This window comes from Fusarium proliferatum (assembly GCF_900067095.1).
Source record: "Fusarium proliferatum ET1 genome assembly, contig: FPRO_scaffold014, whole genome shotgun sequence".
In the NCBI taxonomy this organism is placed as follows: Eukaryota; Fungi; Ascomycota; class Sordariomycetes; order Hypocreales; family Nectriaceae; genus Fusarium; species Fusarium proliferatum.
Window position 1 is genome coordinate 525,066 of NW_022194803.1, and position 26,523 is coordinate 551,588.

At 49.4% G+C, this 26,523-nt stretch overlaps 12 protein-coding genes across 12 annotated transcripts; 5 read left to right on the forward strand and 7 right to left on the reverse strand.

Annotated features, from left to right (window-relative positions):
- Positions 1-209: 209 nt before the first annotated feature.
- Positions 210-1,310, reverse strand: FPRO_03988 (uncharacterized protein; the record flags this gene model as incomplete). The annotated part of the gene is made up of 3 exons (XM_031223900.1): positions 210-866; positions 916-982; positions 1,042-1,310. 3 exons carry the CDS (start codon positions 1,308-1,310, stop codon positions 210-212), a joined length of 993 nt encoding a protein of 330 aa, XP_031089214.1.
- A 611-nt stretch (positions 1,311-1,921) lies between these two features.
- On the reverse strand, positions 1,922-2,953 carry FPRO_03987 (putative ACC deaminase; the record flags this gene model as incomplete). Its single annotated transcript, XM_031223901.1, has 1 exon — positions 1,922-2,953. One exon carries the CDS (start codon positions 2,951-2,953, stop codon positions 1,922-1,924), a length of 1,032 nt encoding a protein of 343 aa, XP_031089215.1.
- Positions 2,954-3,639: 686 nt separating this feature from the next.
- FPRO_03986 (uncharacterized protein) lies at positions 3,640-4,731 on the forward strand (the record flags this gene model as incomplete). The annotated part of the gene is made up of 3 exons (XM_031223904.1): positions 3,640-3,896; positions 3,949-4,015; positions 4,069-4,731. The coding sequence occupies 3 exons, from the start codon at positions 3,640-3,642 to the stop codon at positions 4,729-4,731; spliced, it is 987 nt and encodes a 328-aa protein (XP_031089216.1).
- A 611-nt stretch (positions 4,732-5,342) lies between these two features.
- Positions 5,343-7,010, forward strand: FPRO_03985 (uncharacterized protein; the record flags this gene model as incomplete). Its single annotated transcript, XM_031223905.1, has 1 exon — positions 5,343-7,010. The coding sequence occupies one exon, from the start codon at positions 5,343-5,345 to the stop codon at positions 7,008-7,010; it is 1,668 nt and encodes a 555-aa protein (XP_031089217.1).
- A 143-nt stretch (positions 7,011-7,153) lies between these two features.
- FPRO_03984 (uncharacterized protein) lies at positions 7,154-9,180 on the reverse strand (the record flags this gene model as incomplete). Its single annotated transcript, XM_031223906.1, has 4 exons — positions 7,154-8,155; positions 8,206-8,271; positions 8,368-8,698; positions 8,756-9,180. 4 exons carry the CDS (start codon positions 9,178-9,180, stop codon positions 7,154-7,156), a joined length of 1,824 nt encoding a protein of 607 aa, XP_031089218.1.
- An 832-nt stretch (positions 9,181-10,012) lies between these two features.
- On the forward strand, positions 10,013-11,787 carry FPRO_03983 (uncharacterized protein; the record flags this gene model as incomplete). Its single annotated transcript, XM_031223907.1, has 9 exons — positions 10,013-10,146; positions 10,192-10,277; positions 10,352-10,381; positions 10,440-10,520; positions 10,575-10,846; positions 10,917-11,156; positions 11,223-11,612; positions 11,675-11,698; positions 11,752-11,787. The coding sequence occupies 9 exons, from the start codon at positions 10,013-10,015 to the stop codon at positions 11,785-11,787; spliced, it is 1,293 nt and encodes a 430-aa protein (XP_031089219.1).
- Positions 11,788-12,262: 475 nt separating this feature from the next.
- On the reverse strand, positions 12,263-12,791 carry FPRO_03982 (uncharacterized protein; the record flags this gene model as incomplete). Its single annotated transcript, XM_031223908.1, has 3 exons — positions 12,263-12,292; positions 12,350-12,681; positions 12,734-12,791. 3 exons carry the CDS (start codon positions 12,789-12,791, stop codon positions 12,263-12,265), a joined length of 420 nt encoding a protein of 139 aa, XP_031089220.1.
- A 1,577-nt stretch (positions 12,792-14,368) lies between these two features.
- Positions 14,369-16,064, reverse strand: FPRO_03981 (uncharacterized protein; the record flags this gene model as incomplete). Its single annotated transcript, XM_031223909.1, has 4 exons — positions 14,369-15,196; positions 15,249-15,326; positions 15,379-15,757; positions 15,814-16,064. The coding sequence occupies 4 exons, from the start codon at positions 16,062-16,064 to the stop codon at positions 14,369-14,371; spliced, it is 1,536 nt and encodes a 511-aa protein (XP_031089221.1).
- A 555-nt stretch (positions 16,065-16,619) lies between these two features.
- On the forward strand, positions 16,620-19,230 carry FPRO_03980 (uncharacterized protein; the record flags this gene model as incomplete). Its single annotated transcript, XM_031223910.1, has 7 exons — positions 16,620-16,756; positions 16,955-17,439; positions 17,497-17,528; positions 17,586-17,924; positions 17,978-18,932; positions 18,993-19,124; positions 19,181-19,230. 7 exons carry the CDS (start codon positions 16,620-16,622, stop codon positions 19,228-19,230), a joined length of 2,130 nt encoding a protein of 709 aa, XP_031089222.1.
- A 1,769-nt stretch (positions 19,231-20,999) lies between these two features.
- Positions 21,000-22,361, forward strand: FPRO_03979 (uncharacterized protein; the record flags this gene model as incomplete). Its single annotated transcript, XM_031223911.1, has 1 exon — positions 21,000-22,361. The coding sequence occupies one exon, from the start codon at positions 21,000-21,002 to the stop codon at positions 22,359-22,361; it is 1,362 nt and encodes a 453-aa protein (XP_031089223.1).
- A 1,048-nt stretch (positions 22,362-23,409) lies between these two features.
- FPRO_03978 (uncharacterized protein) lies at positions 23,410-24,477 on the reverse strand (the record flags this gene model as incomplete). Its single annotated transcript, XM_031223912.1, has 1 exon — positions 23,410-24,477. One exon carries the CDS (start codon positions 24,475-24,477, stop codon positions 23,410-23,412), a length of 1,068 nt encoding a protein of 355 aa, XP_031089224.1.
- A 689-nt stretch (positions 24,478-25,166) lies between these two features.
- FPRO_03977 (uncharacterized protein) lies at positions 25,167-26,288 on the reverse strand (the record flags this gene model as incomplete). The annotated part of the gene is made up of 1 exon (XM_031223913.1): positions 25,167-26,288. The coding sequence occupies one exon, from the start codon at positions 26,286-26,288 to the stop codon at positions 25,167-25,169; it is 1,122 nt and encodes a 373-aa protein (XP_031089225.1).
- Between the last annotated feature and the right edge of the window lie 235 nt (positions 26,289-26,523).

Here is a 26,523-nt window from a genome sequence, read left to right on the forward strand (position 1 = left end):
TTCCTTGCTGGGACTAGCTTGCGAGCGAGGGCCCGAGAAAATCTGCAGCCTCGGCTTAAGAAATCGATCACGCTAAGCAACTACCCTGCATACTGCCACTTTAAAAACCGTCGTGTTGTCAAATAATGTCGATGCTGGTGTATGTGTATTTTCTAGAAGGCTAATGACTCAGACTTGAAACCGTTGGGATGATCGATATGCGAGATGCATCAGAATGTAGCCTGTAATTCCTGCGCCATACCTCCAGACAACACCGTCTGTTCTCCCTGCACATCATGGGGCAGCTCGTAGGTATGATACTTTGTCAGATACCAACTCTTGGCATCTGAGTCCTCATCATTACTGTCCTTGAACTCTGTATCATCCGCCGCTCTCAAAAAGTACGACACAGCATACCGATCTTCCTTCTGCACGCCCCCGATAGGAAGAACACGATGCAGCGCAGAGCGAAATCGCTTGTTAGATAGAAATCTCAACGTATCCGCAACATTGATGATCGCGTGTCCCTCGCGGGGCTGCACGTACTCCCACGCTCCTGTCACGGGGGACACGACCTGGAGACCCCATTGCGGCGCGAAGAGGAGGGTCAGTGTGCCGATGTCAGTGTGCATGTTCTGACCTACTTCGTTTAGGCTCTGCGTTCCTGGGGGGTAGTGCAGGAAGTAGAGCGTGCTTTTGGAGCGTGCGTCATCGCGGTGGTGGGTGTCTAGGCGAGATGCGCCTCGGAGGTTTAGCCCGTCTGATAGGCAGTCCAGAAGTAGTTTTAGGATGAAGTGGCATGACGCGTTGAACTGGTCGAATAGCTCGAGGTTTTCTTCGACAACGGATGGGAGAGCCCAGCGGCCGAGGAGCTCACTTCTTCCAATCTGATATGGTGAGAGATACTCAGCAAGAGGTAAATATTGTTCACAGTACCTTTAACGCTTCAAACCCATCTTTGAGTGACTCGACAGCCCCTGATTGATTACCAGTAGCTTTAAATCTAATTGGACACAAGATCAGTCGACTTAATGCACACACTATGCAGTGGGATTAACAAACCCATGTGCCAACGATACTGTTGGGGTTTTCAGCTTGTCCTCAACAGGTTGCGAGAACCAGCGCTTAGCGATCGCGCTCACCCTTTCCAAGTCTCTCCACAACTTGGCGGAGCACGAGTCCTGAAGATCGAGATAGAAGAAGCCATCTCTTTCACATGCCTTCAAAAGAGTATCGAGTTCTTTTGAGTCTTTGTCGAAGAGATTACTAAATTTTACCGTAAAGAGATTAGCTGTCTCGACGCTGTCGTAGGGGTTGGGCTGGGACAGCATGATGGAGTAAGTGATTGGTAATGGATCAGATGACACTGTAGGGATTGGATGATGCAGCTGGGCTGGTGAGATGTTGAATTGCTTTACTTCATTGTTTTAAGTATGAGGAAACATTTGATGGCCTTCGAGGTGATGAATGCATTTCAGCTGTCGCAGGCTCGGAACGGTGGTCTATAGATCAAGGTACTCATTGTCTAGGGCGCCATCACGAGAATTGGCATCAGAGCACTACAGGCCACAGGTCTCACTACAGATGGCGCTCCATTTGCTGCTCAACGGAACACAAACTTGGTACAATGTAGGACATCCACTCTAAAACGCCTTATTAAATGTCCCGAAGCCGCGGCACAGACCTCTTAGTCGTCGAGACACTTTCAACGTCACACAAACATTACACACGCATGCTAAGAGATTTGTAGAATGGTCACGGCGATCGTATATACCGCTGATAGCGGAGCTAACACGATTTGTTGGGACACATGCATAGATTTCCGATACAACCTACAAGGCAAATCTCGGGATCCGCGGGACAGGAGCACTTGTAATCCTCCGATGACAGAGTGACACGGAATCTGTTTGCGTAACACGAGGCCCCCGCATCTCGGTTCAGCTCATCTCATGTCGGGAAACGCACTGAGCGCCGCCTGTCCCCCCGTGTGCACAAACAGCACGTACCGACTCCCATCCAGCTCTTTGTTCTCGGCTTTGTGCAGAATGGCGCCCAGTGTCCTCCCCGAGTAAATCGGATCCGTGACAATCCCTTCAAGTTTGCCAATCAACTTGACGCCTCGAGCCGTATTTTGGTCCCAGGCCGTGTGCGTGCCGGTATTGAACCTCGTATCGAGGATCACGTCGTGAGGCTGAACTGCATCTGCGCCTATTCCGATGAGATCTGCTGTTCGTTCTGCTATCTCAAGGATCGTGGCTTCAAGAACGCCTTGCGGCTTGTTGTACGTGTCGATGCCGATTATGGACCGGGACTGACCTCCAGACTGGTCGGCGAGCTTGAAGCCGGCGATCATACCGGCGATGGTACCGCCCGAAGCCACTGGGACGACAATGGTGTCGAAGAATATGCCATGAGCTGCTTCCTGCTCCACAAGCTCCAACGCCCAGCGCGCGAAGCCGAGGCCACCGTGCACATGGGCTGAAGCACCCGAAGCAATGACATACGGACGTCCGCCTTGCTTCTCAACATCCGAAGCAACATCCTCGAGCGCGGCATTCGGCGCAGCCATCTCAGCGCCGAGAATGCTATTGACCTGCACGTTCCCAGCCTGAACAAAAGCCTCAGAACCCGGACCCCCATGCACCTGCGGTACAAGAATGGTCTTGAGCCCAAGATGGCTTCCGACAGCAGCGACCTGACGCATGTGGTTGCTCTGTGTGCCGCCCGTCGAGATGAGAGTGTCGCAGCCTTGGGCTAGCGCTGATGGGATGACATACTCCAATTTGCGGATCTTGTTGCCGCCCAGACCGAGGCCTGAGGAACAGTCCTCGCGCTTGGCCCAGATCTGGGCTTTGGTGGACGTGGTTGAGTGGATGTGATGCGTTAGATTTGGGAGTGGGTGGAGGGGAGATGGATGGGGGAAGAGAAGACGAGTGCGCTCGAAAGAGGCTAAGGGTTCTGGGAGGACGACCATGCCGATAGATTGCCAGTGTCGATTGATGTCAGATTAGAGTATGGCGTTGATTCTCAGCGATGGCTTTAGAGTACCAAGATCTTTTCTTTTACCCAAACACTTTCCCTTCTCAGCAGCTACTATTTATCTCTTCGCATGATATGCTCGATATATGCTACTCGTCTGTGACAACGACAAACCTATCGCGAAATCATAGATCTCGATCTTCACACCAGTCATGTCGGAATACCTCAAGCACTTCGCCAGACTCAACAAATCGTTTATTGCCAAGATGAATATACGATAATGGAGAACGGAAGGCGACTGCCCGTTGTCTAAGCTATACGAGAACATATAGGCATGTCTCGGGTGACGAACTCTAATCCCGCATAATGTCCCATTGGCCGGCGACCGGAGGCCGAGAGAGTTTTGAAATGCCAAGATACCGTATCTGCAGCTGTGTATTTTCGGGTAGATCTCTCATTAGTTGATTTTCGTAGCTTGACCAGTTCCAGCTAATCTGTTGCTGTGGTATCAGCGTGCACGCTGTTGTTTCTTTCACCAGCATGATCGCCAAAGTACTCGCGGCCAAGTCAATCACATACATCTCACCTGTCATTCGTCCAACATACATTTGTTACTTCTTCTCTGCCTATTCGCATCCAAAACGCTCCGTTCAATCCAATTCCAGCATTTCACCAGCAATCATGTCTGCGACAACTACCGCAGAGCAAGCCAGCCTTCATACCTTGAACTTCATTTCTCTGCTCAACGGAGATGTCACCGAACAGGATAACCTGCTGTCTGCTTGTGAAGACCATGGCTTCTTTTATCTAAATCTTCGCGATTGGGATTCTGGCAAGATGCTGCAAACCCTAGAGGATGCTTGGGTAGTAATGAAGCAGTGGTTTGATCAGCCGCTCGAAGAAAAGATGAAGACCGAGACTATATCTGATGCTCACGGGTAAGTTGCTACAATCTGGCGAGATCTGCTAGCACCATTCATCCTTTCACAGATTCAAACCACCTGGAGTGCAGTCGGGAGTCAATATCAACACCCGAGATGGATTCGAAGCTCTCAGAGTAAGTTATGGCATGTCCACCCCAACGCTAGCCGCTCAGCTGACACCCTCCAGATCAGCCGCGTTGGTCTTCTTAATCGCTCCCATCTCCCAGACGTAGTGCACAAGAACCTCCAACTCTTCGAAACTCTCCAGCTCTCAGCCCACTTCCTTCTAAAAACCCTCCTATCCCGTCTTTCCGACGCCGCAGGCCTCGAGAACGATGACCGCTTCGAGAGCTATCATCCCGACCATCTCCCCTCCAAGAGCACAATGTTCTTCATCCACCATCCCCTCAGTGACGTGCTGAACGACAAAACAGCTCGCGGCCACAACGCCCACACAGACGTTGGGTCGTTTACCCTTCTGTTTACAGAACAGCCTGGTCTACAGGTAATCTCACCTACTACTAATAAATGGGAATACGTCGCTGCCAAGCCAGGTCATGCGATTATCAACGTTGCTGATACACTTCGCTTTATTTCTAAGCGACGCTTTAGATCGGCTATGCATAGAGTGTTGCCTCCGGGGGGTAAGATGATGGAGGATAGATACTCGGCTGCTTACTTCCTTCGGGCTAGTGATAGTGCTGTTTTCAAGGGGATGGATGGGGAGGAAGTTACAGCGGAGCAGTGGTTTCTTAGCAAGTACAGTAGTTTTAATAAGACTATGGAGGAGCAGAGGGTTGATTCTGTTGCTACAGGGGGTATGGATAAAGATCTTGGGTTAAAGGTCTGAGCCTCGTAGTTAACTTTTCTAGACACGATAGGTGCTTAAATATGAACTGGATCAAAGAAGCGCGTAACAACTGTGAATAGCAACGGATTTAGGATTGCGGGCCACTGATACTATAATGCAATTATTACCCTCTCGCGTACGCTCAGTCCTGTTTGACCAAGGTGATTACAAGGTTCATAATGCGTGCAATCATGAGCCGAAGTCTGCTACGTCTGGTGTTCATCACTAGCTTCGTGTAGAACTGTCACTATCCGTTTGTGTTCCCACCAAACGATTATTGAAAGTGGCCCCAAATCAGGCGATGCCTCGCCAACTCTAACCCCACGAATCTCCCACTTCTCAAAACATGGCGTTGCCCTTTCTGTTCACCGACATACCCGAAGGCTGCTCAACCAGCGTCATAATTATGGTAGCACAGCCTTTTGGTCCCGTTCCCATTGCAAGATTTGCCGAGTAATACGTCCTCAGCCATTTCCCTGCTCTCTCATCCTTCCACTACAAACCCAGTTCTCTTCACACTTCCACTTCTATTTTATCTCTTCCTCAGCAGCTTTCGAAATATGCTTACCACACATTCCAAGTTCCCCTCCACGTCTCTGGGTTATTGTATCATGAATGGTAAACAGCCACAGTCTAGCAACAGAGGCAACGCTTCTAGCGGATTCGTCAATGAACAATCACCTCTTCTCTCCCACCACCGCGCAAAACCTCATCCTCCTCACCAGCCCAACGATACAGAGAGTGCAGCTCTGAAAGATGAGCCCTCAATTAAATATCTTGTCGCTGTTTTTGGCAGTATCTTTATCGGTGTTTTCCTCGCTGCTCTCGACACTACCATCGTCGCTACCCTCTCCGTCCCCATCTCCAACACTTTTGGATCACTGACCCTCGTCTCGTGGCTTGGGTCATCATACCTCATCGCAAACGCAGCTTGTCAGCCTCTCTCCGGTCGACTGACCGATATCTTCTCCCGTCGCTCAGGCCTCGTCCTCTGCAACATACTCTTTGGTCTTGGAACATTACTGTGTGGAGTCGCGACCTCGAAATGGGTGCTTCTCGCTGGACGGGTCGTGGCGGGCATGGGTGGCGGGGGTCTCAATGCTATTACATCATTCGTTGCCAGTGACCTCGTACCTTTGAGAAGACGTGGCGTTATCCAAGGCTTTGTGCATATTTGTTACGGCGTTGGCGCTGGTCTTGGTGGGTTGTTCGGAGGTTGGATCAATGACCACTGGGGCTGGAGGACCGCTTTCCTGAGTCGCGTGCCATTGATTACTATTTCCACCATTCTCGTTTCTATTACCCTACGTAATACTCCCACCAAACACAGTGATAAGTCGAGATTGTCGAGGGTCGACTTCTCGGGCGCTTTCACGCTGTCCTTGACTCTTATTCTACTACTCTTGGGCCTCAATTCTGGTGGAAGTCTCGTTGCATGGAATCATCCGCTGGTCCTGGTCTCCTTGCCGCTTTCAGTGGCAGCTGCCGGGGCTTTTGTTCTTGTTGAGTCGAGATGGGCCACGGAACCTATCATTCCCATGCACCTATTGCTTGATCAGACAGTACTCGCGGCATGTCTGATGAATTGCCTTGTGACTATGATCCTATTCATGGCTACATATTACGTCCCCATCTTCTTCCAAGTCAATGGCTACTCCACAACAGCTGCCGGCCTTCGTCTCTTGCCGCAAAGTGCAGGCACCGCTTTGAGTTCTCTCACATGCGGCTTCATAATGAAACGTACAGGAAGATACAGAACATTGGGAATGGCCGTCATAGCGTGTTCTGCTTTGGGCTTCGTTGGCCTCAGCATTATGACGATCCAGACACCGACCCCCCTCGTCTTGACCTATGTCTTCCTGGTTGGAGTGGGGTATGGTGGCATGTTATCAGTGTCCCTAATCGCAACAGTCGCGGCAGTGTCGCGTGACGATCAAGCTGTAGCAACCTCTGCCAACTACGCATTCCGATCGATGGGTTCCACGATTGGCGTCACGATTGCGTCGGTAGTGTATCAAAACTCGTTACAACGCGGTTTACATCAACGATTTGACAGCAAGGAAGGATCTTCTGAGATAATAAAGCGACTTCTTGAATCTTCAGATGAGCTAAAGCGGCTCCCTGATGCGTGGCGTGACGGCGTTTATAAGGCATACGAGATTTCATTGCGAGGAGTCTTTTTGACTGGACTCGGCGTGGCCGTCTTGGGGCTGATCGCAGCGAGCTTCATCAAGGAGCACAGGTTACACCAGACTATCTCTCGTACAGACGACGACTGATGCCTGAAGGATTGCTAGTTCTGATCACTACATGTTCTGGCTGGTGCATCAGAGGTATAATGGGCAGCGAAGTGTATATAACATGAATATGAGGACCTTCATAGCTAGCAGCTGTTTGTAATTGACTCCTTGAGACCGTCACATCAAATTCCTATCTGTTTAAGAATTTTCCTTATTTCGCCATTCATAACATTCCAACCTTTCATATGCTCTCTGTGTCCCGAGCCGAGATGCAAGGTTACGGTATCTTCACTAGACGTGCTTCGATATAAAGGCACCTGCCTCACCAAAAACGAAACAGCCTGTACATGCTCGTACTCGACAGCATACGACAGCGGTGTCCGGTTCCTGAAGTCCAAGCTTGCCATGGCGCCTCCGCTACTCTTTAAGAGATAAAGAATCTCTACGGAGCCAGTTATAGCGGCATAGTGCGCAGGGGAGCTATACTGCGAGTCCTTGGCGGTACTTTGATCATTGACGGGAAAATCACGTTCGAGGAGATAAGCGACCAGTGCAGGGTTTCCGGAAGTGACGGCTAAGTGAAGCGGCGGTGCATGGAACGTGCTGACCAGTCTTGTTGGGTTTGAATGTCTCTTAAAGTACGATCTCTGCTTGTGATGACGCCATATCGTCTCTACCATACTCTGGTTTCCTAATGCACATGCTGAGGACATGGCATGAAGAACGTCATCTTTCTTGGTCGATGGGAAGGCAAGTACTGCGTTTTCATGACCATATATAGCTGCTAGTTCTCGTGCCGAAAAGGTCTTTGCGTGTGCGATGACTGGTGGAAACTTGAACTTTTGCAAAGTTACGGGACTATCAGCCCTATCGTTTATCCAATCGTGCCCACCATTCGATATCAGCATCTTCACCACCTTGCTGTGGCCGTATCTTGCTGCAAGATGTATGGGCGTTATACCGCCCTGGGCGTACCAGTCCTTGTTTTTGTAACTTATTAAGAGCTCAAGGATAGCGTAGTGTCCCCAACTTGCTGCTAAATGTAAAGGTGTCATGAGATTTTCGTCCCGTATGGTGCATCGCGCTCCTCGTTTTAGGAGAGCTGCCGCGTCTCGTAGCGAGCCAACTGTCGCCGCTTCCAGAAGGGCCACGCTCAGTTCTTCCCGGCTGGCAGACTTAGGGATCTGTCGTCGGTCAGCACTTATTAAAACTATGAGGCAACTTGTAGCCTTACATGAGATGCCCCAGGAGGGTCGGAGCTGAACATCTGAGTACCGAGCCACGAAAGCCAGCGTGCCAGCTGGATCAGTGGGATTTTCAGAAGTCCTGTCAGGCTCGACAACGAATCAAATACTAGTTTTATCAACATCCGCAGCGAGGTTACAGACTCTCTTACCAGTCCTTCAATCAACGATAGGGCCCAAGCGCCAGATGATGTGAGACCAGTAATGCAGGCTTGAACTTTGCCCTTCACATTGATATCCGGTATGAGCAGAGAGCAGATGACCCCGCTCACTAAGCTTATCACAACCAACCATCCAAATGAAGAAATTGTTATGGCTTCGATGGCCTGTCGTCGAAAGCGATAGGAGAGTTTCTGAGAGGGAATTTTAAATGCACTGAATGAGAATCTCGCACCACCGGAGGCTCCGATTGATGAGCTATGGCCATATTCTTTTATCCAAGAATGAAGCTGATAGAAGGAACGTTGCCTCTGGCCTAGCGGTCTTGGTTGGTTCACCATCAGTGGGATGAGTAGAACGAAGGTTGAATGATTAACTTACAGCTTTAGAATATTTACGGGTCTTCCGATCGAACTGTTTTGCTTATCGAGCTCATTGCTGCAATTCTTGAGCGTGGAATCGGGAACTTCTTGTCTGAATCGTTTCCAAAGATTTCTGTCTGCTGCACTGTTGCCTATTGGTTGTATCTCTCGGGCACTCTTGTCGACCCAACTCAGAACCTTCTGAAATGAACTAAAGATGGAATGAAGGGCGTCGAGCGGGAGACCCGTCTCATCGCGCAGGTGATCACGAAACTGAGATATCGTTTGATGAAGTTTTTGACAACTCTCCATGATCGGCGTTAGGAAGTATGGCGCATCGTGCCATTGTTCTCGAGTATTTCTTAGCATGAACACAATTTGATCGCAGCTCCCAATCATGGCATCAACCATGGTGCGCAGTTGGTTGAGATTTATTGCTTCCATTTTGACGTAGCAATCGTGCACGAGTCAAACACAAACTCCGCTGCGAGAATAAATAATTATTTCATGGCTGTGTCCAGCCTTTTAGGCAAGACTGGTTTGAGGTGCTTATCTCAACATTTTCCCTTCAGCTTTCTGCAGTGCATAGATTCACAACTCAGTGGGTTGAAAACAAGGAGGCGTTGGGAACTGCAATTGGTGGGCGAGAACGCCACTTGTAGATGATGGTGTACTGGGTTGGGCCTCAACAGCCCCATTGAGCCGTGAGCATCAATCACATCAACGTGGCTTTGTGTGACTGGCTTTCACATGTTCTGTGGCTGATACAGTACCACACAGGAACAGAGCGTCAGACCATGAATGTCCGAAATTCGATTCTTGAGTGACAGAGTAGCCTATAGCTGGCTGGTATTTGAGAGTCCTACATTGATAGGCAAGCCACACTTCCTATTAACGGGGTCAACAATGGCAGTGACATGCCGCAGATACGGATAACGAATCATAATTATCCGCCCTTTCTCACTGTCACAAAGGCATCGGTCTCTTTCCCATCTAATTCCATTTCTTGCGCGGGGAAAAAGAGAAGCGATAAAAAGAAACCAAGCTGCCGTTTCTGACCCAAAACCAACATAAGCCTCTCGCTTGAAGCAATGCATCATGTGCTCCGATTTCTTGGCCGACATTAATAACAACCACGCAAAAGAATGCCGAATGGACTAAGGACCCAAGTTCGTGAGCGGTATAAAGGCTATCGCAGCTCTTGGCCAGCTCCTCCTCGTAGCACATTTGGAGTCTGATGTATCGACACTCGAGATCCCTGGCAGCTACAACAGCCATGGAAGTCTACTCACAGTTGGAGAGAAAGTCCAGAGCTGCTCAAGACTGTACCAAGAAGCGTTTGCGAAATCTGAACAAAATTTGGCCAAGCTTTCTGGCACTTCTTGGGAGCTTGCGTCTTCTCGCGGTTCGGTAAGTAGATCGTTACATCCGAGTCTATCCTAATCATGAAACCAGCTTCATCGTGTCACAGAACTGTTTCGCAAAGATAATCCAGCCGTTGCATACTCTTCTTTTCGAGATGAATGGGACCGAGTACATCGGTACCTCTGCGACGTTCACCCGCACGCGAGTGCATGTTTCGAATCTTGGACTGATTTGCTCTCTGTCATCCAAGAATTTGAAACGCTTGTCAATAATATGTCTAGTAAGCGTACATCCTATTCAAACGTCATTAGTAGAAGTGTTAACCGTATGATGCACAGCTGATAATAAGAAGCTTATTATCCTCTTGAGTGGAAAGTTAGAAAAGGCCAAAGCAGAATTTAAAGCACGTCGCTATCATAGTAGGTATCCATTACTTTTAAATGGTCTTTTATACGTTGATCAACCTTCGCCAGTTAACCCAGACTCCTCGGATAAAAAGGGTACCCAAGGATTTGACTTCACATATGCCATCCCACTCTTGATCGCAGTTTTAACTGTACTGCTCCTCTCTGGTATTCTCTTCAGAGCCATTATTCTATCCGGCATGTTCCTATGTGCACTTCTCGTCCTTCGGGAAGGGATGGAGCATTCGGGTTACAAAGCGACATTAGACGACAAAGACGAAGATCAAACTCGTGATCTCAAAATCGAAATAGAGCGTTTGACTCAGAAGCACAATCGTAACGTAAGTTATCTTCCTCCAACTGGCATTGCCTTTTTATAGCGCAAACTGAAAACCCATTCTCATCTTGCAGGCCACCATAGGTCAGGCGTTCCAGGAACTGGGCAGCTCACTAGCCGCTGCGATAGGCGGAGTGCGAGAGATTCAAGACTCCTACAGAGCTGTATCTGAGAGGCTCCAACGCATGAATGAAGAGAAGATCGACCGTTTTAAAAAAGTGATGAATAGGATCTCCTACATCATTAGTTGGGATGAGTCCTACAATGCCAACCGCACGACTGATCATCGGCCACGAGAATCTAAGGATGTATCGGTAAGTCAGCTACATCATCTCACATCGAAGTAATCCAAAAAGAGTCAATGGCTGAGGAGAATAAAGGAATTGCGTGAAGTTGCTGTCGAGTTGCGCCTGACGTTCTACATCATATTTGAGTGGTCTTCGCTTTACACACGAATCTCGCAAGATATATTCACCCCAGCGCTACGTGAAGTTCAATTCTCCATCTCTTTAGCTACGTTGATCAGTGGCATCGATTTGTCGAGTGACAGATTCAGACTGCGGCCTGCTCAACAAGGAAAATGGACTCCACGACAAACTGCACCACCACTCACTCGGAGCTTTATGCCACTCGCTACTATACCTTCTACATATTCTGCGGATTCGGATATCTATTTCTCTCAAACATATGCACCAACAGCCAAAGATACATTGACGCTGAGTCAGGTAGCAGGGCGCGCTGAGATGGAGCTCAACAAACTACATCGTGAGGTAAATCTCTCGTTTGAGGTCAGCTCTAGAACACCTAACGCTAACGCAATACGACTGACTAGGCCCAAGAAAGCGCGATAAGATCTGTACAAGAGAGGGTGACGGAGGTCTATACCACAACTATGCCAATATTAATCAGAGAACCCAGAGAAAGACAAAAGCACATCTTAGGTAGAGCTAGCGAGAGCGAGCCGAAACTGGAAGATTCAAACCAAAAGTCAATCTCTTTACGTCATAGGTTCTGGCGCTTCAAAACTAGAGATGGAGGTTAGATACTACTTAGGGTTGTCTTTAGTAGTGATTATTTCACCATAAAACTCGGCACACGCATCAGAAGTTATCAAAACTGGAGCATCTATAATCTAGAGGTGCTCCAATAAGTAGGATAGTATAACTGTCAGACTTATTAGTGCTAGTGACTATGACACTGTGCAAAACTAAGCTGATAGTAACGAAAAGAAGTTTAGATGTCGTCCTCATCCCAGGCCTTGGAGCAGACTCAAACAGGCCTCCTATCAACCCAGTCTTCCAATCCCCACAAATCAACCTTACACTCGCAAGAGGGCTACCTATAGTAGCCCTTATTTAGTCGAATAATATCCTTCATGGTCTTTGCCGCGTGGGCCGCTGTCTTAGGTGTCAGCTCTCCTCTAGCAGTCGCTAGGAGACTGAGCGAGTTGCTTAAATCTTTTGTCAGCCTCATCTCATCTTGGGATATATATCTAAGGAAGACCTACACATCGGAAGGACTTTGGGCCCGCCTCCCAGCCATCGCAGTACCATTGAGGACTCTCGTTCAGAGATCCACAATTCTCGTCAGTGTAGTAAGTACACGTGTAGCAAAGCTGCGCGCCACTGATCTGTGTCTTCCCATCGAGAGCAACAGAATGCACCTCCCAGACGTCACTCGAACAAGCATTGGGCCCGATGGTGCCGCCATTGGAGTACTCGGTACAGGTCGAGCCCGACTGGCCGCCGAACTTTTGGCATCCGTCGTAGTCGCCTTCGTAGATGCGGTAGTTGGTGTCGCCCTCTGCCTCGCAGTTGTCGACGTTCTTGTAGGCAGTCACTATGGGGACATTAGCAAGTAGTCTTTCTGTGTTGTGTATATGGCAACGAACAAACGTAGCCTTGAGAGACGACAGCTAGGCCGCCGATAATGGCAAGAGACAAGAGCATTATCTTTCGAGACTCGTAGATTAGACCGTAATTAATAACAGTTGAGTTTTCTGTTGGTTATCCTAAGGGACAAACGGTAGTGATGCGCCAGCCCTTTATATAGATATCAAACTTCGCATATACGTAGTTCCTCATACCAAACCAGGGCTTAACTCCTCCTTTGATGCTATCTCATGGATACAGACGTTGCAACACAAAAACAAGGTACTCAAGTAACAAACTTTGGAAATCATCGATGGTCCACCGCAGCCGTGCTTTGCTCCCAGATCCTACAAACTCTGAACATCCTTCGGCTTTACGGAACCCAAGAGTTGTAAAGCCGACTTAATGGCGAGCCCTCCAATCAGAGACCGTTGAAGACAACGCAGTGGGCCCAGATTTGCAGATCTTCTGTCAGGAAGGAAACAGAAGATTTGCCGAGTTGTGAGAGGATTATTATAAGATCCTTTGAAAGTATAAACTGCCAGGGTTAATTGCCTATGCCAGTGGGTCTCATCTAGATATCCCGCTAGTCTAGCGGCCATATTTCGGCAGATGAATCTGTAGGAAAAGGCCTGAATGACATATCTGAGGATACAGGGATCTAATTAATATAGAAAAAACCTGATTTAGAGTACGGTATCGTCCTCATGGAAGCCTCATTCTAATCAATAATACAGCAATTCTTTCTAGGTTAACTTTATGCATCTGAGGATTCATTCATTCTGTAATGGACGATTTCAGAACTACGTCAGGTACTGTACTAATACTAGGTTATGTAGGTCCAGAAAGCACCGCCAGAACTTTAGGAAATCAACAGTCTTCAAGGTACAAGGTATCAAAGGGAAGCTGGTAATGCCGACTGGATCACAATATACTAGTTTGGAAGGAATGATCAGCATGTATATGGACAGGTGTAGCAGGTGACGCCTGTGCCGCTTAAGCGAATCCCTTGCAAAGGAGCGGGTTACAAACTTTCGGTCAAGGTAGTACTCCGTATATGGTAACTCAAAGCAGTATCCTTGTAGTATAGAAAAACACCGAACCAAATTGATTTGCAGTTATCTGTGTGGCATATTATCCATGGGCAATGAACCCTGTGGAAGTGCTATGACAAGTCCGAAACCAACGACGGCGTAGGAGGTTGAGGGGTTAATCGTCCACCCAAATAAACTCCGTTACCGTAGAACCTTAAAACAAATGTAATGAGAGCCCGCTGATGACTATCCAAACTTCCCTTTGTTTTATAAGAAGGCCTATTCTAGTGCTCGGATTCCTTGTGCGTGTCGGCTGTCCTTGATCGATTTCCTCGGATTACTAGATAAGGCCAATCTCAAAGATGAAATTACTCATAAAAGGTCCGCAAATGCATTAGTCTATTAATTTTGAAATTACATAGGTAACAAGGAACTCCAAAGTACCGGTTCTGTAAGTGACGGGATAGTTTAAACCAAGTTAACGACAGTAGGCCTCCCTAAGCAACCTCTTCTATCCATGATACGAGCAGGACGATCATTCTCCGCCGCGGATTTTATATCTTGTCAAGCCCGGTATGTACCTCTATAATGTTGAATGAAACGAGAAATTGGTGCTTGAGGTTACAGATCAACCTGGAAGTGAGTCCGAAGTCTCTCACCGTAAGTGTAGAAGATCCACGGAACAGGAGTGAAGGCAAGCGTTATAAATCCAAGGACGCTGTTACCCCAGCCCAGCCCAAGCTTCGTGTACAGAGGCTCGGCTGCGAGGTCAAGGAAGGCTCCAAATGGCGAACGGACCAACAGATTGGCCGCCAAAGCAGACGCAGCTGCCTCGGCTCCAAAAGAATCAACCAAGTAAATCTGACCAGGGATGACGACAAAAAGGGAGCCAAATCCCACGATGAAGGTGCCGATAATAGGGACGATCCAGTGGACGACATTTTCTGTTGTCCAGCCATAGATGAAAAGCCCAAGGGGGGTAATTGGGCCGAGCCATTTCATGAGAAGAAGACGATCCTCTGGCCTGGGAGCCGCATTCTCGTTGCCCTTCTTGCGACCAAGGAGCTTGTCACTGAGGACAGAGAACATGAGCAAGCCTAGACCCATGCCTATTCCAAGACCGAGATATGCTAGTCCGGCGACACCTGGGTTAAAGCCGTAGACATCTTGGAAGACGGAGGGGAAGGTGGTGAAGAGTAGGAAGATGAGACCGAAGAGAATACCGGTGTAGAGCGATACCAAGAGGACGATTGGGGAGAAAATGAGCAGCTTGAGTGGTCGGACAATAGCGCGTGCCAGCATTTGACCTGGAGTCTCATCTCTGCTCAGCTTGGCTACGAGTTTCTCGTTACCAGTTTGTTTGCGCATTCGTGAAGCCTTCTTTTGCAAGATGACGTTGTAATTTGTTTCCTTCATGAAGGCAAATGTGACCACAGCGATGATGCCGGACTAGGATAATTGTTAGCATTAGAAATTCTCTACAGATCGAGCTGTGACCTACCAAGATAAGGAGGATGCGAAATGTCCATCGCCATCCAACGTTCTCGGAGACAAAGCCTCCAATAATTGGACCAACAACCTGATAACAAGTTAGGCAGTGAAATACTGTGAGTCAGTGGAGAAACGCTTACAGGTCCGAGAAGCGGCCCAACAGTGAAGAGAGCCATGGCCTTTCCTCGCTGCTCCTGAACGAACAGATCTGCGACAGTCCCTCCACCGATACTCATTGGGCCTGAGGCAGCGCAGCCAGCGATAATGCGAAAGACAAGAAACATGGCGACGTCAGTGCTGAAAGCACAGCCGATTGTGAAGGCTATGTACACCAAGTTGCAAAAGTAATAGACGATAAGTCGGCCATATAATTCAGACAGAGGTGCAAGGAGAAGAGGACCTAGTGCGAAGCCCAAGACGTAGAGACTGACTGTCATGGCTGTGACCGTGGAGTTGGTGATGTTGAACTCCTCGGCTAGTTCTGCTGCTCCTGGAGCAAACATTGTCGCAGCTAGGTTTCTACTCGATAGTCAGTGACATTCCATTAAATTAATTAGAGATGGTGAGTTGCTTACGCTGCAAGAGTGAACAGACTCACAATGCCAACATGTAAATTCTTCTGAGCCTTGGACCAATTGAGTGGATGCTCGGGATCATCTGGTCCATCCCAGTCAACAACATTGGGATTCGACTGAGGCTCATCGACCATTGTTCCAGTCGGTGACAAAGGCTTCTCTTGAGTCTCATTCCCAACATCCTCCCGAACACCAGCCTCCAAATGATCATCCTGAAAGCCTGATTGCGACATATGAGGCGTTGTCGACATGGTTGTTGCGACACAAAAAAAAACAATGGAGAGTATTTCCTCTTTGGACCAATCTGTCGCTTATAAAATGTGATATTTCTTACTGGGATGATAACGCAACAGTTGATACGTGCATGCTGCATGCGACGTGAAACTTGATTATCTAGAGTGGATCTGCAAAACAAAAAAACCTTCTCATGAGCATTTGAGATGGTTTGTTATATGGATGGGGGAATGTGATGTGTGTGGGGTACACAGCAAGTAAGCTGAGTGATGTTATGTCTGCAGGGCTGGGCTGGAGCATCGGGCCGGACATGGAAGGGGACGGAGGATCGGAGCGGAGGATCGGAGCGGATGATGAACAGATCCGGGGACTAACAGGGATTGTGCGTCAGATGCAGGACAAATACCGTAACTTGGCTTATGCCTTCTGGGTTAGATTCTCACTCTGTCAGCACATTATTTCTCAACGTGAAAGTTAGTTTGTTCCGACACTCCACGGCCAATTCTCACTCCGTTTGTTTACATTTCGCCTCCGAAATTACCTCTCTATCAATCATTTCTGTCCCTGAATCCATGGCGGACCAGGAATCGCGTCCTACCTCTATCACGGAGTGGGGACCAGGGAAAACACCGCAGGGCAGGGCTCGTCTACCGTCGAGCAGACCGCGCGAAAAGCCGCAGCTGTCATGCAACCTGTGTAGGAGGAGAAAGTACGTAACCATGCAATGCACTTTGCCGTCTCTCTTTTCCGTCCCTCTCCGCTTTGGCACAACTCTATTGCAAGCGATGCCCCCCACCACGTGCTGACGCTTTGTCCCGTTTGTAAGACTACGATGTGACCGTCAAAGACCCTGCAGCAGCTGTGTGCAACGAGAGCTCGGCCTGTCGTGCTCGTACGCTTCTGACAGAGTGACAGGCGGCGATGCGGCACACCAGCCTCGTGTGACCACACAGGACCGCATCCGCCACCTCGAGAGTCTTGTGTTTGATCTGATGCAGCAGTCTTCCGTGAACCATGGCCAGCACGGAGGAGGAACGCCTTGTTCCCCCGTTGGAAGTACCCGTTCCCCCGTGGCCACGCCTGTCGCTTCACCCGCCGATTACGGTAGCATGCAGTTTCCGGGCGGAGGCGCGAATTACGTGGGGAGTTCGCACTGGGCTGCTGTTCTCGACGGGATTGCCGAGCTCAAAGATCACTTCGACAACGAAGAGGAGTTGTCACATCCTGATGTCCAGGGCGTCGAGTCGCCTGGTGCGGAGATGACTGGCCCCCAGTTGTTCTACGGCTGCCGCAAGCCCGCTAGCAAAGACGAGATACTGGCGTCGATCCCTACCCGCCCGGTAGTAGACCGATTGGTCTCACGCTATTTTAACTCATTCGAGATGTCACCCGGTTAGTCTTCTCATACAGCTTTATCATGCAACCACCATGCTGACACCCCGCGCCCAGCCGTACTGCACAGTGTACAATTCCTCAAGGAGGTACGGAAGCACAATTTCATCGCTTTATTCAGATTGACTAACCCATTATTATCTTAGTATGAAGAGTTCTGGGATGATCCATCTGCAGTGTCGCCGCTCTGGTTGGGCCTTTTGTTCACCATCATGTGCTTGGCAACCCAATTCGAAAAGTTCCGCCTCGACCCTGGCGTGCAGTCCCCCGCGGCCCTGTCCATGGAGAGAGATCTACAGAAGATGGCGGATGCGTACAGACTGAGGATTGGCCAATGTCTTGTTCTTGGCAACTACACCAAAGGTGGCCCTTACGTGCTGGAGACGCTTATGCTGTACATTGCCGCTGAGGTGTTTTCAAGCACGGATGCGGAGATCGACATTTGGATCCTGACGGGGAACACGGTTCAGATTGCCCTGCATATGGTAGGCTCAGGGTACCGTTTCCGGTGCTCATTCCCTGACTAACGCGTCACTAGGGGTATCATCGAGATCCGAAGCATTTCAAGGGCATGTCGTCTTTTGCTGCGGAGATGCGGAGAAGGGTCTGGGCGACTCTAGTTGAGATGGATCTTGTACTTTCTGCTCAGATGGGACTGCCAAGGATGATCAAACAGTGGCAGACTGATACGCAAGAGCCGTCTAATCTTCAAGACAATGACTTTGACAAGACGACAGTTGAGATGCCTCCATCAAGGCCAGACACAGAATTGACCCCGATTCTTTACCGTCTTGTCAAAGCAAGATTGATGACGACGGTCGGATATATCTGGGACTTTGCTGCTGATGTGCGACCGTACACTTTCACTGAAGTAGAGAGAATGGACAACAAATTGGATGAGGCACGCAAGTCGATCCCGGACTGTCTCAAGTGGCATTCCTTTGCCCGCTGCATCACGGACTCTCCCCAGAACATCATGCAAAAGGTCGTTCTAGAAACCCTGTTCTACCGCGCAAAGATTGTTCTCCACCGAAAGTTCATGTTCGGGCCCCCAGCAAACTCCGCCGATTCCAAGCGCATCGTCCTGGAATCAGCACTCAAACTTCTAGACTACCAACACATACTGCAGGAAGAGACACAACCCTTCTGTCAGCTTTACCAAGAAAGGTGGAGGGTTTCTTCATTAGTCAACCACGACTTTTTGCTTGCGACTAGCATATTGTGTTATTACCTGCAGAACACGAAACGTGAGGGCATGCAGGATTCTGAGTCAGCGCCGATGGATGAAACCATCCTGGCTTCCCTCAGAAGATCTTACGACATCTGGTTGCAGTCGAGCAATTCGTCCAAAGAGGCGAGAAAGGTTGTGAAAGCATTGGCGGTAGTTCTCGGAGTCAATAATACCTCAGATACAGATTCAGGGTTCGACTCAACCATGTCGTTCGGTGTTCCTTCAGGGTATGCCTCCTCCAGCATCAACGATTATCAATCAGGTAAGTCACCATTGTCTTCCAACAAAGAGGAAGTGTTGAAGCTGACATGTGGGGTGATAGAGATTCCAGCAGGTCTCGGCTCACAGTTTCCAATCCTTGATGGCACGATGATGCCGAACTGGGCCACGTTTGCGGACGACTTACTGGCTGCGCCGATGGCTACCCCGAGTAATCAGTGGGAAGCAATGGATGGTAAGTCAACCTTGAGGGTCCCATGTACTTTCAGGGTTTAATAATTAGATCTGTAGAGACGGTGGATGCAATGGGGTCTCTGACATGGCCATGGAACTTGCAATGACATGCATTGGGGGAGAAAGTGGATAATGATAATTTAGAACGACGCTGACACGAGGAGTAAATTGGCTGGAAATAGGTGTTTCCGCGGTATCACCGTAATACTCCGCAGGCTGTTGAGGTGTCGGCATTCCTTCTCAGACCAACCACTGCGACCCAAGAGTTACAGTGGCAGCCTGGAGGCGCCTGGTTCGTCGTATACGAAAATTAATAATAAACTCAACCCCTGTATTCCTCGTCTGGCTGAACTCGTGAATGCGGGCCGTCCCGAAACGGACGATGACGAAAAAGGTCATGGGCTGTCAGCGGAAAAGCATCCTGTCACCCCACGCAATGCTCACCGAGAGCGGAAGTGATGAACAGAGGATTGGCGTTGTAGAGTAAGCGGGGACAGGTTCATGATGTGACGAGTTATTTGCCGAAGTGTCACGAACAGTGAACAGACCGCCCTGCATGGAGAGCACAGCCAACGGATGTACAGGGGCCTATCAAAACGGGTCATCTTATCTGCGGCGCAGTTCTTGGAAGCTAACAACAGGAGATTCCGGAGCCGAAATGATTCATGTGTCCGAGTTGAGCTTCTAGTTCTACTAAGCGAATCTTTCGAGAACCGAGCTGCTCCGGCTTTTGCGGGCGGAACTAAGCCAGCTTTCCATTAGTGGCGGCAGATATCTAGGTACCCGTAAGACCTAGACCCAAGTCAGTGTCGTGTCACTGGCAGTCTTGGCAATGCCTGAGCGGTACAACCTTGACGACAGACTGCGGCTGCCGTAAGCTTCTTGGCGTGCATTTGCGGGATAATACTGAGCTCACACAGGGCACATAGCGCCATCTCAGATGCTAGGTCCCGGATTACCCGTGGGATCATCCCATTGGACCGGGGCAGCTTCCGCCGCCAACAAGGTTATGGAGGGGTCTAAGCGACAGTTTTGCTCTCAACGTGTCGAGACACGTTAATCGAGGGAATCCTTTGCCTAGAAACGACACAGTTTGGATTGGTTCGTTTTGAACACTGAACCGATGGTGTAGTGACAGGTGGACCATTAACAGCATAGAACTCACTCAAGAGGTCTGAGTAACACCTACGATTAGACGAATAAACGACATGAGACATTGAACGGACCAACGTACATATTGTTTCATCCTGCTTTGCAAATATGATATCAGCCCAACGTTGTATCTTTACATAAACACTCGGCGGCAATTATCAATTCCGATATGTCAGCCAAACAAATGTAACCTGTCAGCCTGCAAACAAGGCTTATGTCGCACTGAGATTAAGCATGTTTGTAAACATAAACCTCTAGCGCTCGGCTACTGCACCCTTTCCCCCCTGCCAGGATTGCCATCCTCGCTCTGCCGTCATAGTGAGTGGCCTGAGGTCTTTAGAATGCTGACCACCTCCTCGCAACATGACTGCATGCATAGACCTTGCCTTGCATCCTTCTCAAGACGGAAAATCGTCAAGCTCTGAGAAGTTTCTCAGCATAACGGCAAGGATTAATTGAGAGACATACAGGCAAAAGTGCCTCTGCTGGTCTACTCTTCTGGACAATTATATAGGGAGATCCCGTGTACCTGATGGCCGGGCCAGAAAAGTGCTGCTGTTACACTGGTTGGTACCAGTGACGTTTGCACTGCAACTATTCTCCTGCTTGCCTCATGCTTGGGCTTCGTGCAACATCAAGTTCTGACAGCACCCAGCATATTCTCCACGGCTACCCGACACTTTGGTTAAGCATAACATAACATACCTATCATAACACACACACAATGTCCATGCGGAACAGCCAATCTATCCGGTCCAGCTGCGACCGATGTCGCTCTCACAAGCTCAAATGCACTGTTTCCTCAGAGGACTCACGCTCAGGGCCCCATAAATGCACGAGATGCATCAGAGCACAAGTGACATGTGTGTTTGGCCCGCGAAGCCAATCAAAGCGGAGTGCCAGTAACAAGAGCAAGCCCGACAAGTCCAAGCCTGAGCCTGAGCCTCCACAGAAGAGTTCACCGCCTGTCTGCTCATCGTCTCTTGCTGGGATGAACCTGGCTTCGCCTGGGGCTTGGACCCCGTGGATCGACGAGCTTGCGTGTCAGGAATCTGAGGAGCCGCTTGCTATTGACATCAGCACGGCTGGTGACGGTTCAAGTCTGAGCGATGGTGATTTCTGGGCGGATCTGGGGATGAGTCAAGGGTTAAATATGCTGGACCTTGCACCGTCTGGTATCCCGACAAACACTTATCACGCGCAGTACCCGTCTGCTTTTGATCACATTGCTCCGTCTGTGGCTGAGGCAGGGCACTTGATGGACATATCGGAGTCTTCGGAGCATACTCCGCCACATGCCATTGTGCAACTGTCAAATCTTGTGACAAAGGTCCACGAGACCTCAAAGTCACTAGAGGAGTCTCCGTGGTCCAATGTCCCCGACACAAAACAGCTGCAAAATTACCCAATCGGCCGCGTATTGAGCCTATCTCAAGACTTCTGCTCAATCCTCAGCTATATCTGGGGCAAAAGCTCCGTTTCCTCCGACGGCCATTCGTCTGGAAACGGAAGTTCACCAACCCCGTCGGCAGAGATGCTCGACTACGCCGAAGTGCTATCATCTATCAAGATGAACGGCTCTCCCAGGCCCCCCTCGGTCGACATGCCGACGATGCTGCTCGTTCTGAGCTGCTACACATCCCTCATCAAGCTGTACAGCCTGGTATTTGCCCACTTCGAGAACCACCTCTCTCACCTCCCTGAAGCTCCGTCTCCGTACCCTTCCCAGACAGCGCTGGCCTCTCATAGGTGGGGCTTGCAGCTCGGAGAACTGCCCTCCGCGGACGAGACGTACACTAAGATTTGCACGGCCGTTCAGGTTCTCCTTGATACGTTCCAGTCTGTGGAAGACGCCGTTGGTCTTCCGCGTTCGATCAGCGTGGTGAAGCAGAGGGCATGTGATGTTGACGGGATGGACTTTAGTGCTGAGCTAGGGAGGACGTCGCTTTGGACGGATTATATGGTGCATTTTGTCTTTCGGTCGACTGTTATCATGGCTGATACTGAGGAGTGTGAGGAGATGAGGGAGCTGTCGATCAAGGTTAGGTCGCTCAAGGCGTTGATAAGGGAAAAGATGAATCTTTAACAATACATCGGAGAAGCATACAGTAACTATAGAAGGGCTCTCATAGAGTAGATATTTAGGATGCATACTACAAAGTCTGAATTCACGCAATGGCACTAGGGCTACTGACTAAATTCATGCTTTTGAGTCATCCACATTGACTGCATACAGCCCTAGAGCGAAGCATAGATGCAATGTAAATATCTTTCAGAAGTATCCCAGAGTTTCATTTGTCAGCACTCAAAGGCTTCTCACACCAATGTTGAAGTAGGAGCTAAAATTATCTAAAGTTCACTTGATATTTACTGAGTTTAGTTATTGATCATTAAGGCTGATTATCAACAAGACATCTCAAGCCAACACTCTAAGTCATCTCACCATTTAGGACAGATGTGAAGAACTACACAAATTGGTATCCGCAGTCTTTTCTCGTTAATCCGTAAACAGAAGCCTTGTTTTCCATCGTATCACAGTTGGTACTCGTTAAAAGTTCATGCGCTTCTGTTAAGCGATCGCCACCTGACCGTTTTAGGTGAATGCGGAACAGGCGGTTCTGGCCAGACATCCTAACAGCGACTCGATAACAAGAGGATAGCTTATTTATTTCTTATATGGAACTTTCTATATCATCCTCTCCTCATTCTAAACCTCAGCCTTGTCTAGATCTGACGTCCCAAGGTTGGATGGTCGCAGGAGGCTTATCGTCACTGCCGGCTCACTCACATCGTTAGTCTCTCAACACCCGCACCCGCTCCCTACCCTCGGAGAATTGATGACGGGTAGGCTTGCGTCACCAAGGCGGATGTTTCCACTGCCAAGAACACGCCCTCCAACTCCATTGGACTTTCGGCCTCCGAACCACGTCTGACATACATACAGCCCTACCTAAATCACCGAAAAAGCCCGATTGGCGCGCCTGTTCGATCCTCGTCGCTGTAACATGAGTCAAGGGACAGAGAATCTCTATGCTCGTGAGGTTGGACTATCCTACGACGTGGTACTGGAGTGCTTGTGATGTTATGAGAAGAAATATAGGTGTCATGCTAAAGCTAGAGCTATCTCGTGTAATTCAAGTCTCCATTTGGAATACAAGTTTCTTTCCAGAAATCCTCTTCTCCCTGATATCCTCGATACCGTGAAGGACCTCAGGGAGTCCTCCTTGCTTCACTACGATTGGATGAGGTCTTATCAAACCATTATCAAGCAACTTTCTTAGAACAGCCGTCCAGTAAACACCAAATTCTCCCATCTCAGCATTGGCAGGTCTCCAATGAGGCTCCGGCCAGCGAATCTCCTTACCCAGCATCTGTGGCCCCATGATCCAGTCTGGCTTGACAACCTTGCGAGTCCGCGCCACGGCCTCAGAGTAAGGCTCCAGAGCGGTGTATTTGCCGCCAGCGCGACCAATGGCCTGGTAGCAGAATTGCATGCTCGACGTGGTAGAGATGCAGTCTAGCGCGAACTTGATCTTGTTCTTGGTGTGCTTTCTGATATCTGCGGTGCAGTTGGGGTCTTGGTAGTCAAAGACAGCGCTAGCGCCATATGACTTGACGAGATCAAAGTTGCGAGGTGAGCAGGTCGCGATGGGTTCAAAGCCTGCTAGTTTGACGAGCTGGACTGCGGCAGTGCCCGTGGCTGATGAACCGCCGTATACCAGGACAGGTATGGGCTCAGTGGTTGGTTCAAGAGGATTGCCGGGTAAGCCCAGACTCTTGAACAAGGCCAGACCGGTAGTCATGAAGCTAATGCCCAGAGACGCACCCTCCTCAAAGCTGAGACGAGGCGGAATCTTGAGCAGAATCCACTCGACGGAGGCTGTGTACTCGGCAAAAGCACCGACATGGGGTTCAAGAGGGTTCATCCCCATGGCAGCAGTACAAACTCGATCTCCAACGTGGATATCGCACTTTGTAGCTTCAGGGCCGACTTTTTCTACGACACCGGCAAAGTCAAAGCCTGCGACTGCGCCAGGTGTGACGTATGGCCCGATCATCTTTGTATCGACTGGGTTTACTGACAGAGCTTTTGTCTTGATCAGAACTGAATCACCTGCGATATCAGGGATCGGCTCCGTCTTGGAGAGACGAATGGTTCCTTCTTGGGTACCCACCAAGGCGCTTTGCAGTCGTTGAACCATGGTGATGAATTGGGAGATGAGACAGAAAGATGAAGCTTAGAGACGTGTTTCTGTGAAGATTACTTGACTTAGCTTGACGAGGGTGCAAAAGAAGTGATTTTTCATGTCTGGCGACTGAACTGATTTCACAACTTGAACTCCGGAGCGGTTCGGTGAGGCCTGCGGTATACGACGTGCCGAAAAAGTCCGACGAAACATTAGCTAACATATTTAACAACTTCGGAGTTTTTGGATTTGGAGAATAGATGTGATCTCACCACGTGCTTGATTCTCACAGCTGATCGACTCGACCTGAGTGGAGTAATCGTCTGTGATCTAGGCTTTTGTGAATTGCGTCCTCAACAAGCTCCGCTCAGAGCATTGTGATTCGGCGCGGGATAGAAGTAAAGGATAGAAGGGCAGAGAACAGTTACAAGATCATTTACGGTGAACTCACGGAAAGGCGCATATATTCACAAGGAGGGTATGGGTTCATTAATACAATGGTCAAATGCTTAAGAATTTGAACATGATTGTTTGTCCTACCCTGGATTAAGCACTCCTGCGAGACCCCCACTAAGCACGGCTAAATGACTCCCAACAGCCGACACAGGCTTAGTGCCTAAATCACAGCGGCTAAAATGATCCCCAGTGCATTCAACCCTGTCATTTCCACTAAAAATAGCCCAACTCAATCTCCATCTCAATCTCTAGCTCAACTGACACTGCCCTCCCGTCCCAACCCCAATGAACGCCTCCTCATCCGCACCCCCGATGACCGACTCAACAAACCCGGTATTACCCGTCCCCTCAGGCCCAGGCGCACTCGTAGGATAATTCCAGAAAATGCGCTCATGGTCAACCTGAAACATCCACCGCTGCCCGCCCGTTCCCTTTGCAACGAACTCAACTACATACCCAATGTTCTTGTCGCGATACGCGCCCGTGACTACATCCTCAGTGGATGCGTCGTAGCGCTTGCTGAGAATCAAAGAGTCTTGTGAGAAGTCCTGCTCTTCGTAGGTGAGAACTTGGTTCGCTGCGCAGACGAGCTTGTCGTCGCGGTAGAGTCTTGCCATTGTGTATGGCTTGCAGCCGCTCTCGCGATCAGAGAAGATACGCATTATCTGCATTGCGTAGGGGCCGACTTGGGCGCGGAGATAGTATGACTCCGTCATGAAATGGGCCCAGGAGTACAGTGTCCAGACGCGATCCATGCCACCGTTTGCAGATGGACCGAGGATGAACTGCTCAGAAGTTGAACTATCTTCAGAGGACAGGGACAGCTCTGCTTTTACAGAAGCTCTCCCCATAGGACGGACGTAGGGCACATGTGGTCCCACCTGAGGGTCTGTGTCGAGACCTGAGTCTCCAGGTAGAGCCTCAAGCTGCATGGTGCCATCGACAACGCCAGGCACAGAAAAGGCCAAGACAGTGAAGGAATAGTCTCTAGTCACAGAGAACGAGACTTTGCCTCCGCTAGCTGTATCTTCCCACAGACCAGTGATATTCCCATCTTCAGAAGTGACGATTGACTCTGGGAAGTACAGATCACGGTGCCAGGTATGTCCATCGGGCCAGACGGTGAAGATCTGAACTTTGAAGCCGCCATGCTTCAGACCCTCGGCACTTCTGTTGATGCCGACGGAGATGGCAGACTGGTCGTCTTTGGAGACACCATCGAAGTACCAGAGCTCCCAGCCCGTTTGTGAGATTGCATCAACGAACTTGGGGAAAACATTGCCTGAGCCAGGGATGTATGGTGAAGGGGAGACAGCTTCTGGGGAGATTGCAGTCTCGATGTTGAGACGAGACATAATCTTCTCAGACATTTTGGGCAAGAAAAAAGCGAATTTTGAATAAGCGTGCGTGGTATGAGGATGACAGATGGAAGGATGAAGGTGAAATCACCATGGGAGTAATGAAAGACCGGGTTCTTGAGACTGTATACTTGATCGATCGTCCGGGGTGATTTCTAAGCAACAGTAGTCAGACTCCTCCTTGTTCGGTTACTTCCAAAACAAACCGAAAAAGTCCGGTCTGGTCGAGATGCTGACATCGCACAAT